Source organism: Planococcus citri, chromosome 1 (genome assembly GCF_950023065.1).
Source record: "Planococcus citri chromosome 1, ihPlaCitr1.1, whole genome shotgun sequence".
Classification (NCBI taxonomy): domain Eukaryota; kingdom Metazoa; phylum Arthropoda; class Insecta; order Hemiptera; family Pseudococcidae; genus Planococcus; species Planococcus citri.
The window spans coordinates 69,922,733-69,937,038 of record NC_088677.1 but is presented as its reverse complement, the minus strand read 5'-3'; the positions used below and the strand labels follow the sequence as shown (position 1 = coordinate 69,937,038).

Below are 14,306 nucleotides of genomic sequence, written 5' to 3'. Positions count from 1 at the left end.
ATGGAAAAAACACTGAACATAAAAAATCACTAGAAATTCGAATCGAATGGAATCATTTCAATACAGACGACTTCATGAATGTTTGATGAGTAAAAGTACGTAGGTATCATCCGCTGGTGCGACGATAAGGTAACCAATGACGTAAAACATTGACCGGTTTCAATGATCTAATATAATGACTCGAATCTCCTATCTATACATCTACGTTCATACAGCGACAATGTTCAAAATATCACTAAATCTAATTCATCATGCAACAAAAAATAAATATAAAAACAAATCCGTAAATGGGCTGGTAAAATTACGCCATGTTATAGTTTGTTTACTCGGTCTTGAGGTTGGATGAGGATAAATAAAAGTATAAACAAAACGTAGAAGACCACAACGAACGAAGAGTTATTTACGTAGTTCAAAAATTCACCAAATGAGCAATCTGTTTCGAAAAAATTGGTCGATAAATGCGTCGAATTTATTACATCCCGAGTGGCCAATCGCCATCGCGGATAATCTGTTGACGCAGGCTCGCCTCCGAAGCTGAATTTCCAGTTTCTGGCATCGTCGCAATACACGCGTCTTGATCTCACATCGTGTGGCTAAAAATAACAAAAAAAGGTTTAACGACTCGTCGTACAAAAAATTAGAACCTTTGATAACTTCGAAGGTCTTCTTCCTGTTCCTCTGCCTCTCACGAGGAGAGATCACCGCTGATAATCCGTATGTACCTCTCGATCATTTCGAGAGACTCACCTCACCACCGCACCGATTTCGAAGAGTCGCTGCTAAAGAACGTATTACTCAAGATAAACAACTTGTTAGCAAGTTCGCACTTCGCACTTATATGAGACAAGTACACACCGCGATCCCCTCCACAACGACGACATTCTAAATATGTTCAAAACTGCTATTAAATTGATAACTGCATGTAAGTTATCCGAGGCGAGTATTTAAAACGTATTTATTATTTTTAATTTTCAGTTCAATGACAGATTCGGTGTATTTCACGTTCTCTTCGCTATTCATCGTTTTCGTTTCTTCGACAAAACCGTCGAACGACTCTCATTATTAGTTACGTGTATTAACGTGCAGCACGCCGCAAATACACACCAATATTCAGCCTATCTGAGAACATCGTCGTCGTCGTCGTCTGCCAGTCTCTTCGGTTCGCCTTACGATACATGCGGTTTAAACGTAACGAATTTTATCGCCAGTCGCGTGCAATTCTGTTCATCTCATCGCCAGTGCATCGTGTCGGTGTCGGTGTTCGATTCTAGTGATTTTTTTGAATATGATTATACTAATGGTTTGTTGAGTTTTTTATTACCTACGTTTTTTACTTCGAAATCTGTTATATGTTGTGCGGATCGATGAGCGAAAATATGTGTACAAGTTGGTATTCCAGCGTCAATCCCAATCGTGTGTGATTCAAGGTATCCGAGACGAGATTCCGACGAGTGAATTTTCCTCGTTCTTCGTACAAGGATTTCATTAATACCGGTGTATGGTGCGATTTAAACGTCGATATCGACAATGTGTATAAAAATCTTCGAATATTTGTCCATATTTCAAATTATTCGTCTTCTTCGGAGTAAATAGGTATCGTTGACAGGTATGTTTTGCATCAAATTCTTCAGATTCAGCTGTCAAGGTTCTGATCCTTGATCTTGTTCGATCTATAGCTGAGTTCTCTTCTTCATTCCGAAATAAAATCTGGCAAAAATTGAGATAAAATTAGCAACGAGTGAAAAAAAATTGAATAAAATCCGGTGCTGAATTGCAGAAGAATGTTTCCAATGACTAATCGTCTTCTTGAAACACGATTCAAATCCTTCGAGCTCCTCGTAAATGAAATTTTCTCGACTTCGTTCGATCTTTTCGAATCATTCTGGAAATAAAATCTGTGCAAAATGAGAAAAAAAATTCGTCATTCGAATAAAAAAATACGATACACGAATTCCGACGCCAATTTTCGGTAATTCATACGGTGCTGAAAATTACTCGTGTGCTCGAGCTCTTTTTTTATAGAATGACTTGAAACCCAATAAAAATGACAATAAAAAGAACCACCCACAAAGATCATAACTTCAATTAACGGCGAGGTTTTTTTTTCAATATGACTTCATGAGCTGCGAGTCATAAATGCTCTCGTTTTTACCGCTTCTTTCACCGGTATATCCAGTTCTTGATTCGACGAAGTAACGAGTATAGATACCTATACCTACATCATTCGTAAAGCGTGGTCGTTCTTCTTTGTGAACTTTTAATTCATGGAAATCGGTGCAATTAATAATTGTAGTCACAGTGATTCAATGGGAATCTTCAACGGTACGGTACTCGATGATGATTGGTCGTTGGAAATTCATCAACATTATAGGTATCGTGTCTGTCTGCGAGTAGATATTCGTTAACGGCGCCGAATAAGTAAGTGTTTGTTCCGCGAAGAAATCCACTTCGATTGAAAATCCAACTTCGAGTACGACGTATTTGTAAAATTTCTATTCGTCGTTTCGATATTGTGAAAAATTCTGCAAAAAATATTGAAAATGTAGGTATCTTCATCCACGAGCGAAAATAATTGGTATATAAATAGCTACAGCTATCAGCTGTTTTGATCGATAAGCTTGGTTTTAAAAAAAACAACGAGACAAAAATGAAAAAAAATAGAAAAATTGAGGGAAAACTTCGATTAATTGAATATTGAATCGCGTCATATAAATAATTAGTCAGAACCCAAAAAAAGGTTGGAAGAGTGAGATAGGAAAAAGTACATACGTCACACCTAGTTTACCTCTCTATACTCGTTTGATAGAATTTCACGTCAAAATAAAAATATAAATCTCGATGATTTATTACCTTTTTTTTTTTTTTTGTAAAATAATGACGTAAGTTGAAATAAGCCTACACCCAGGTGATCAAATCCTCTCTCTTGACCACCTCCAATTGCATAATTTTAAGCAATGAATCGACTGGTCATATTAATACCCATAGTACCTACCTAATTGAAATAGTTATTTGTATTTGTACGTTCGCAATTTCTAAATTTTCCTTGCACTATTGACCAAACTTTGAACAGAAAAGTAGGATACAACCAGGAAAAGTGACATTTCCTTCCTCTTCCTCATATTAAAAAATATCAGGTACCTTTCATTAGGAAAACAACAACAACATCAACAACATTAACTTTCAACAGATATTGTAAAAAACGATAAGCCAGCTCCCTATGCTGAAAAATTGACATGCCATGTCGAAACAGAAATAATTGATAAATTCATAGAACCACACTTGATGTGATATTTGCCAATGCTCCTCTCTCCTCTATACCCGTTCGTTTGAAAAATTGAAGAAAAATGGGTTGAAAAATCGAAACCTCCAAAAAGCACATTTACAATACCCTCAGAATGAACGTGCCAAATTCCATCCTGCTTGATCAATTTGAGGAGGCTCCAGCCATAACACAAAAATAAAAATCCGTCCATGAAAAGGTGCGAAAATACAATTTTTGTCACCGGAAACAGGAAGAGGGAGGGGAATTGAAAAGTTGAAACACAAAAATCACATCTGGAAGCTTTACCAAATGCATAAGCCCATTCTTACCCTTCCAAATCGATTTGGGTAAGCTCTAGCTATGACACAAATACAAAAACCGTTGAAAAAATGAGCAAAAATCCAATACTCGTGTTCGTAATTGGGATGAGCTGGCAAGTGGACAAAGGGTTGAAACATTGAAACCTTCGAATGGCACATTTATGAAACCCTCCAAATGTACAAATCGAATTTTAGCTTTCTAGAAGGGCATGAAATTTTAAAACTTAAACCAATATAGGTACCTATACAAGTAGGTACCAAAGGCATCGAAAAACGAAAAAATCGCCCAAAACTGAAACCAAAACCGTGAATATTATTTTCAAAATTTGGATATTTTTGAAACTAATGATTCCAAATCAAATCTGTAACTGATTGAAAATTTTAAACAGGTTTTAGTTTTGAGATATGATTGAATTATTTCCCCATTTGGTAAAAAAAAATTAAGAAATCCCAAAATGGGCTCAATTCTTTCGTCAACTTGATAAAATTAAGTGTCCCTTTCCAAAAAAAAAAAAAAAATGAAAACAGTAAAACTAGAACCGAAATTAATATTCTTGTGGTTTCAATGTCCAGATGTTTTCTTGATGGGTGACAAGATGACACAACATCAAAAATTTCTTTGAAAAAATGCTCAAAATCCACTTTCTCGAACTGGAAAGAGGGTTGGGAGGGGTTGAAAAATCAAAACTCTCAAAAGGCACATTCATTGGAGAAGTGACAAAAGAGTTTTAAAGGCCAATAAGCCTTTGAAAAACTCATTTTTCCCCTCCAAATTGCTCTAGGAACTTGATTTTTGGATATTTTACATAACTTTTGACTTCGATAATTTGGACCTACGCGAATTTTGAGTCAAAGTTATCCCCACTCAAAATCCCTTGAATCCAACGCCACACTAGACCCAAATACCAAAATTTAAGCGAATTTTGTTGAAATGACTTTCGCCGAAACGTTAAAAGTCCGGAGAAAAATGGTTAACAAAAAAAAAACCAAAAAAAAAAAAAACCATTGGGCATAGTGTTATAAACCGATTAAAATGGACTTCTAAGCTCTCAAAACGGATTAATGTGTATGTCCGCACACTAATCAGAAATATTGATGAGGCGTAGGTGTAGGTATGGTTTTTTCCTTCATCTCTACAGGAAAATCATGAGTAATTAATTCAAATATCACATAATTCGATAAATAATAAACAGTCATACAGGTGGAAGGAAAACAATGTAGACGTGAAGAGGGCTCGAAAATCACTACGAATAAATTTTCCTAGATAGGAAAATCCTATATTGAAAACTGAAGGTAGGGCTCGAGGAAGGGACCGTCACTTCTGTTGCACTGCAGCTGTTTTCGTTCGCAACTTCTGCATTTATTTTTTTGAAACTAAAAAAACGAATAAAATTGAAACATTATAACATAATTAGGTAATTGAAAATCTGCAGAAACAAGAAAACAGTTAGTAAAATTGCAATTATAAATGAAGCTTATAGCAAAAACTGCTCGAACTTTTCAAATTAGATCACCTTCAAAATGCCTCTATTCACAAACGGAAATTTTTGGAATTTTTTTCGCCGAAAACTCACCAACTCGAGGTTGTTATTGAAACGTGAACATTAAAAGAGTACATAAAAACACTCGAAAATACCATAATGTTCCGTTACCGATGAAATTTCTTATCGTCGAAACACATTCGACAACAATCACCAAAATGAACGAATAATACTCGAAAAATCAATAGCCTAAATTCGGGCAAAATTTGTTCAAAGTTGCAATCATTTCTGAAAATTTGCATTCAAAGTTAGGAAAAAAATATTTACTCGTTGTCACCTTATACCTGAAAGAAAACATAAACAAGTCGAATTAAAACGCAGCTAAAAATCATATACGATAAGGAAAACCACAACCTATAAGCTTATTCATCGTTAAGGAAAATATTGTCCCACTGCGTTGAAAAAAAATGACTGGTAAATTTACCTAATTAATCATCAATATGGTAAAAAAAAAATTGCTATCTGATTCTTGACAAAGTACACACAGTGCTCCATCGAGTACCTAATTATAATTTCGCTCGATAATGATCTGCAATTTTTCAATTTTTTGCCACATAATATCGCGATCGCGAAAGAGGAAAAATCGTCGAGTTGGAAAAGTTTACGAAACCCTGTTAAAATTGATTGAAAATTACACTGGGATGTAATTCACGCGTAACTTTTTCAATATACAAAATTACACGAGGAGTCGAGGACGTTTCGATTATTAATCGTTATCAAATCGAACTAACGCAGGAATCTATTGGTATTTTAAATGTCTATTTTAATAGACATCCAGATTGATTTTTTTTTTCATTTAAGAATTAAGAAGATACTCATATTTAGCTAGGTCTTCCTTGGATGATTCAGTTATACGTATTGTTGCGTGTAAATAGGTATGATAACGCATTAGGGTATTTTTGGCTTCGGCGTCGATTAAGTATACATTTACTCGACTAATTTGATGTATAATTTCACGTTTCCGTATATACCTGTCGTGATTAATTCTTTCTGACCGGAGCCGAAGGTTCTCAGGATTCTCATTCGTGATCTATCTCCACATTCCACGTTTGTTTTCAATGAATGGAATATCGTTGAACTGCGGTTCATTGTAATTGGTCGTCGCGAATCGACGATTCTTCGAATTTTACAACTTCTTTGTTACATTTTACGCGTACCTACTAGAGTTTACAGATAACGTAAAGCTTAAAAAGTATAGGTACCTCTAATCGTTGTTCGTACGATTCTGAAAGTAATTAAGATAAGGCTACGAGACCATCGAGATATCATTTGAATCGGACAATATAGCATATTTGTTTAAAATCGTTACACACGAAATCAAAAGTAAATATACTCGAATGATGGTCATAAGGCCATACTCAGCTTAGGTATAGTTTAGGTGTAGGCTATACGCATTTCACTTCCTACACGTTCGGTATTTCCCTTTTGTGTATTCGAACGGTTTCACGCTGGAGGCATTTTGGCGACTATGTTGCCTTCGATTATTGTTAATGCTTCCTTACTCGTGCTACTATATGTCAATAAAGGGTTCCATTCAATACGAATAAAGACCTTGAATATCGCTCTAATTGATCTCAAGATATAGTTAGACTTTAGTACATAGGTTACTTTGTTTCTATTCAATAATCGTTATCTACTAGAGACGATTCAATTAGCGTAGCTGATTCAAATGGTAATTCGGAATCACAAAATACTTAATTACCGAACGCATTCATACTCGCTATAATAATAATTTACCTACTCTAGAGTCTGATGGGTTCATGAGCGGTAATCGCCGCTCTTCGGTTTCGTTTTACTACTTGAATTTGTTAATTAACAACGTGAAAAACCTGAAAACAAAGTCCATATAAAATGTAATTAATTAGGTACTCCATTCATTTGAGAATACAAAAAATAATTCATTATAAAAATCAATAGAAAATAAATAAACAAGTCACCTGCACCAGTTTTAAATTACACTATGGAACACTGGTGAAAAATATTTAAGGTGTACGAAGAAATCCGAACAACGGCGATTACATTCGACGTCGACAATCTATCCATGAAACTCATAGATAATATTCATATTTGCGCTCATCGTTTCGTTAGGTATTAATTAGTTTACCTATGAAATAAAAAAAAAAAAAAGTGTAAAGTGAGTAAATATTCGTCAACGTTGTAAATTATCCTACAACAACGATAACTTCGTCATTGACATTACGTATAGATAAACCCAAGACGATAATACATAATATTAATAATTGATTATGTCATTTTTGCAGACTAATTAGAATACAAAATGACATTTGTTTGGATTTGCGGACTCAGTTCATCGCTCAAAAGTGTGGGATTTTTCCAATGGGAAGATATTCATTAAATGGAGACCAGTGAAATACCACCGTATACGATATTCACCGTCGATAGTACCGAATTGGACGTGGACGTAACCCAAGTACCATCGCCTCAGCCAAAATACTCATCCGCAGATGATCCTCTGCTCACGGACGTATGGATCGGATTAATTCTAATATTAATGGTGTTGATATGCATCGGATACATTTGTACCTGTTTACTGTACCATAAATTCCGTAGATGGAAACAAGAAGGTAATTTGAAATCGATTCGCGTACCTGGTCGTATAGTTTGACGTCGTCGTTTCCCCCGATGAACGAACCGGTGTTGGAAATTCTACAGTGGTGGTTTACCAGCTGCTTCGTTGAATATGATGAACATCATTTTGAATGAAAAACTCTGTCTTGATGTGGAAATATCGATGACAGGGATACGCGATAGGAATCTTTGATAAGTAGAAATGACAACGAATATCCGCTTCGACATTTTTTACACTATAGATAAACAAACCCGCAGTTTTACGATGAAATTCTCGTACTCGAAATTCAAAAACCCTCAATTCAATTCGCAAAATTTCTTGAAACACCGAACCGAAACACTTCTTACACTTCCCATCTGAATTCTGAAATCTCAAATCTATCTGAACCATTCAAAATCAAAATGGCAGTCACAGAAAGAGGTTGAGGTTGAGGGGTTTACAAGAGGGTGAGGAGGGACGATAGACAATAGCAGTGGCGTTTTTCCCCTCGCCTTACCCTCGAAGGCCTCGTAGGTGGATGGGACGGGATTGGGATGCAAAATATGCAAATACAGGGCGCCCAGAAATATCGTGAACCCCTAACAAAGTTTTCTGCTAAATATTTCGGTTGGTCACAGTGAATGATAATAATGATAGAGCACATGATTGGTTGTTAGACTGAGATGATAACATTCCACCAATCATATGCATCTATTTCTATTTCACGTTTCCAACCTACATTTATAAAAAAACTTTCTTAGGGGTTCACGATATTTCTGGACACCCTGTACGTGAATGTGGCTGGTGAGTGCCTGAGTGGTGGGGGTGATTGATTTTTCAGTTTTTTTCTGGTTTTTACTTTTTAGTTAATTTTCACTTTTTGAACTCTTTTCTTTACGATTTTTTTTTGTTAAATTTTTTAATTTTACGAAAATTTCATTACCTTTTGCCAATTTTCACTTTTACTTTGAATTTTCTTGACTTTTTTAATCTGTTTTTTCCTTTTCTTCAACTTGAAGTGTTACTCGACTCTTTGTTCAGAATTTTTTTCACTCTTCAGAAGTTCAGAGTTCCAATCCAAATTTCAATTTTTTTTTCCAATAGACCTATCAATGTATTTAGCTTGCTGGACTATTCGTTCACTTTTTGAATTTTGATAAGTCAATTTTGAATTTGGGCTATCAATTTTTTCAATCTTTAAAGTTCTGAACTTTGAATTTTTTTAATTTGTTTTTATTTATACCCCCTCCCCTTGTATTACTCGACTATTCGTTCATTTGTTGATCGATGTGAATGTGATAAATCTTAAATCAGTTTTGAATGTCCTGAATTTTTTTCAATCTTTAAAATGTTCTAAATTTAAAAGTTTTTTCATTCGTTTTTTTTTAAAATACTTAATGTATGAAGTGTTTTTTAATTTTAGTGATTATTCGTTCATTTTTGTTAATTAGAGTCAGAATCAAAGCTCAATTTTGAATTTTTTTCAATTTTCAAAGTTCTAAACTTTGAATTTTTTAATCTTTTTGTTTTTTGATGATTGAAAAAAATTGTATATATAAATTCAAAATTGACACTCATCAACAAATGAACGAATAGTAAAGTAATATGTACATTTTTTTCCAAGGGCCAGGTAGTTATATAGGTACCTATTACAAATGATTTGAATTTTGAAATGATTATCAATATTTTTAGAATCGAACGAAATAATCACGTTGAAAAAAAAAAAAAAAAAAATAGGTAATCACAAAACATTCACAAAAATGTTTCATTTAGTGAAAAAAAAATATGGTAGGTAATCGATGTTTGAGTCACACCACGACACACTTGATGTCAGAATTCAACCTAATACTTTCAATATTACCGTCATTACAATTAATAAATTGATCGTTCCAATGAATAGAGCACTGTAATGAGCTGTAGGTAGGTTATTCTAAAAAAAGAATCACTGTAGATAAGCAGCCACATGATGACATGAATAATGAATTCTTTTTAAAAAAACAACGCACAATTTATCTTGGAATGATACTTGATACTTATGTAAAGAAGTCTCTACGTTTTTTCAGAATTCAAATGAAATGAAACATTTTTTTGTGGAATTCTCATAACTTAATTTTAAAATGTTTTCAAACTAATTCAAAAAAAAGTGACTCGTTCGCGAACGAATCGATTCGCACAAAAAACTCGTTCGCGAACGAATCGATTCACACAAATGGCTCATTCGCGAACGAATCGATTCGTACAAGTGACTCGTTGTCTCGTTCGCGAACGAATCGATTCATATAAGTGATTCGTTCGCGAACGAGTCGATTCATTTACTCAATTTTTGGTGAATCATTCACGAACGAATTGATTTTTGTTTGTGAATCATTTGCGAACGAATTGGTCCGTATTAGTGACTCATTCGCGAACGAATTGATTCATAAATTGAAGAATTAATCGATTCGTTGGCGAGTGGTTCTTTCAAAAAATTGATCAATTCGTTCATGAATGATTCACCAAAAATTGAAGGTCGTATTAGTACTTTGTAGGAATCGTGCAGTCCTAGTGAGATTTCGAGTTTCATCAAAATCGGTTCTGCCATTTTCTAGGTAAAGCGAGGTAAAGAGTTTTAAAAAATGTTGAAAAAAAATTTTGTCGCTCGATAAACTTGGAAGCTTTGAGCTTTTGGAACTTGATGATGATGGTGAAATGTGCGGCTATAGTAGTCTAGTTGTGAAATTTCAAATTTGATCAAAATTGGTTCAGCCGTTCCTGAGAAATTAAATTTTTAATGAATTTTGTGCAAAGTCACCCCATGAAAATTACAAAAAGCTCAATTTTGTTTGCGATTACGCGCGAAAGCGACGAACTTTTTGGATCATGGTGAAAGTCCGACATCATAGGGATGGCGATGGTTTTTTTAAATTCTTACCCGGAAATGAAATTGAATATTTTTTTCAAATTTCCATTAAAAATCATCTTGAAATATTTTCAAAAAAATAAATCAGTGCGAAATAATTTTGGAAATTTTAAACCAGTAACTTGCAATTGAAATTTGAAATTTTTCATTTTAAAAATTTCAATAATAAAACAAAATTTTAAAGCCAAATTTCATTTTGAAATTGATTTTCAAAAAAAGATGATTAAATTTGATAATATATTATTAACGTTTGGTAGACCAGTTCAAAGTGCATGGGGTGAGGAACAGGGTTCACAAATGTTCACATTGGCACGATAAGCTAATTAATTCTGGGGTACACCAAGACCAAGGTATAATACTGGCCCTTTTTTATTTTTTGAGAAAATTTTCGTAATTATTACCTAATGCAAAAAAAAATTAAAATTTGGAATAATCAAGATTGAAAAAAAATCATGAATTCAAAAAAACCCACTCAACAGGGACGATATAAGGTCTGGCGACGGTGAAGAGGGGCAATAGGTGTAATTTTTCAACACTTTTTCTTTCTTTCTTTCTTTTTTTTTTGAGTTAAAAAAATTCACGAGAATTTCGCTTTAGTAATTTAATTATGGAAATCATGCAGTTGGAAGGTGTTTAAATCATATAAAATTCTACGAAATAAATTGTCACTCGATTAACTCACTTCCTCTTTTTTTTCCTTTCCTACGAACAAATTCATGAATAATTTTCTGTCGTAAATGTAAATACATAATATACATATAAATTTAATGGAAAAAATCCGTCGTGTAACAGTGATAACACCAACTCAGTTCATTCGAAAAAATGCGAATTGTCTGACTTCGTCCTTGAATGAAACACGACGACTCGATGTTAATTTTTATTAAAATAAAATTTCAATTCATTGCGGTATTCAGTTTTTAAAAATATTACATTCGAATCTTCGCTTCTTACTAATTGACAATCGACTATAGGTGTATTCGACCAGTTAAATCACATATTAACATAACCATATAAGGAGCCAGATTAATCGTTACACTAGGTAATAGTTAGGTATCCATAATCGCCTAGTTAACAATTTGAAAAGCAAACAGGTTACCACCCGTTGACAAAACACATTTCGATTTCCTTATACCTAGCTATTACTTACTCGATACCTAACAAGTAGAGATCACCGACAAAGAACGACGCAAACAATACTCGTACTCGTATAATTTTATATCCATTTTTATAAAAACAAAACAATGTTTAAAATGCTTTGTTTTTTTGATGTTCGCAGTTCTACAAGCTCAACGAGCAATGAACACCAGAGTACCTTTCAGAGAGGAATACACTTACGAAGAATCGTTACCAAGTTACACAATCGTCACCGGATTACCATCTTATGATCAAGCTATGGAACAGTTTCGTAAAATTAGAACCATGAGAAGAGTATCTTCGCCGAAACTTGGTCCGGATGAAGATCGACCACCGAAATTAACATTCGCTCGTTTATCCTTAGGAGACATATTTCAATTTTATAAAAATGATAAAACTTTACCAGTGTAAATGCTGTAAATAGATTTTTGTAAATTTTTTTTTTCTTTTGTACCGAACTACCTACGTTTTATTTCTTGAGAATTATGTACCTGTGTATTGAATAAAATTCATTTTTAAGCGTGTTTTTGTAACCATAACCTAACAAAGCGTTATTTTTAATGAGCTCGCTTATCAGCACTATAATTGAAACACGATGGCTTGGTTTATGATTTTTAGTAATCGACGTTGGATTTAGATTACAAGTATCTATGTAGGTACACAATTTTCTACATTGATTCTCAATACTGTGGCGATGAAATAAACCAGAACAATATCTAATGAAGGAACGCGTGTTAGGTATTCGTATAGATATTATTCGACGAATTATGATGACTCTGTTATCGGCAGGATATGTGATTGTATGCATCCTGAGTATGAACTGAAATTATTTACGTAGGTAGGTACGTATTCCATCTACGAAAAATGATACGAAATGTCGTCACTTTGCTGAAACTTTGTTTTATTGAAGCACTACAGATCATGCCATTGGTGATGTTTTTGCGCAATTAATCAAACTATAAATGACGTAAAATGTGTAATTAATAATGGCGTAAACGAATAATGATCATTTAAACGATGCCTATACATTTCATACCACTTAAGACTTTTAATCGTTCAATTTTCAGCCTAATATTAGAATAGGAATGTTTTCAAGATACCCGTAGAACATTGGTTTCTTTCTATTAGAAAAAATTAATTGCTTCCGGTACCTTAATATTAAAAAGTACAAGTTCCATTAAAAATTAATATTTTTCCAACTCATTTAGAATCTTTTCACCAAGTTCAGCACGATTTAAATTGTAACAAGTGGAAAAGTACCTACAAACGCAAGGAGTATTAAAATTTTATCACTCTTTTTCTCTAAAGGGAAATAACGTTACCTACGTTGTTTTATTTCAGCAGTTGTTCAGTTTAGTTCAGTTCCATCTATTTTAATCCGATAGTAAAAATACTAATCAAGACGAAATCCCAGGGTAATTTTTTTCATTTGATAAAGAAAGTTTTTTCGTGTTTTTCTCTATGTTTATTTGAACTTACAAACTGCGAAACACCAAACTAGTCTGCTAAATGGAAACTCAGTTATTCTTTGAGGAGGAGGAGGGGGGGGGGGGGCAACGGGCAAAAATTCATATCAATAACATGAAGAAGTAAATTTCGAGTAAAAATGAACCATTGTACGTAGAACTATTCAAAAGTGACCTTACGACCTATTAAAATGGGTTAAAATTTCGCAATAAATACGAATATTCTAATGAAAATGTTTTTGAGCATTTTTGAACTATTTTGAGCTCAGAATTCGAGGTCATGATTTTTGAGATTTCTGAAAAAGTGTCATGCGACCTATCAAAATGGGTTGAAATTTCGTGAAAAATTTAAATGTTTGGACGAAAATGTATTATGAACTTTTCAAGAGAATTTTGAGCCCCAAAATGGGGTCATGATTTTCGAAATTTTTGAAAAAATGCCACACAACCTATCAAAATGCGTTAGAATTTTGCAAGAAATTGAAATACTTCGACGGAAACCTATTTTGAACTTTTTTTGAAGAATTTGGAACCCAGAAATTGGGCCATGGTTTTCTAAATTTCTGAAAAAGTGTCATGCGACCTATCAAAATGGGTTAAAATTTCGCGAAAAATTGAAATATTTTGACGAAAATGTATTTTGAGCTTTTTTGAAGAATTTTGAACACAGAAATTGGATCATGATTTTTTTAGATTTCTGAAAAAGTGCCATGCGATCTACCAAAATGTGTTAAAATTTCGCGAAAAATCAAAATATTTTAACGTAAACGTATTTTGAGCTTTTTAGAAGAATTTTGAGCCTCAAAATCGGGTCATAGTTTTCGAGATTTTTGAAAAAATGCCATGCGATCTACCAAAATGTGTTAAAATTTCGCGAAAAATCAAAATATTTTAACGTAAACGTATTTTGAGCTTTTTAGAAGAATTTTGAGCCTCAAAATCGGGTCATAGTTTTCGAGATTTTTGAAAAAATGCCACAAGACCGATCAAAATGAGTTGGAATTTTACAAGAAATGAAAACATTTTGATGGAAGTGTATTTTGAGATTTTTTGAAGAATTTTGAACTCCCAAATTGGGTCATGATTTTTAGGATTACCTAAAGAGTGTCATGTAA

General features: G+C 33.6%; 1 protein-coding gene across 2 annotated transcripts; it reads left to right on the top strand.

Annotated features, from left to right (window-relative positions):
• The first annotated feature begins 924 nt into the window (after positions 1–924).
• Positions 925–12,249, top strand: LOC135835878 (uncharacterized). 2 transcript variants are annotated; one of them, XM_065350386.1, is made up of 3 exons: positions 925–1,300; positions 7,385–7,708; positions 11,868–12,249. In XM_065350386.1, exons 2-3 carry the CDS (start codon positions 7,480–7,482, stop codon positions 12,134–12,136), a joined length of 498 nt encoding a protein of 165 aa, XP_065206458.1. In that variant the 5' UTR covers positions 925–1,300; positions 7,385–7,479; the 3' UTR covers positions 12,137–12,249. The 2 variants fall into 2 exon arrangements, with proteins under 2 accessions (XP_065206458.1, XP_065206540.1); XM_065350468.1 differs by lacking the exon at positions 925–1,300 and adding an exon at positions 1,353–1,606.
• Positions 12,250–14,306: the final 2,057 nt, after the last annotated feature.

Excerpts from the sequence above, each read along its gene's own strand:
- LOC135835878 (XM_065350386.1), top strand. The coding sequence starts at position 7,480 with ATGGAGACCAGTGAAATACCACCGTATACGATATTCACCGTCGATAGT. Across the intron at positions 7,709-11,867 it reads CCGTAGATGGAAACAAGAAG|TTCTACAAGCTCAACGAGCA; the intron begins GTAATTTGAAAT and ends TGATGTTCGCAG.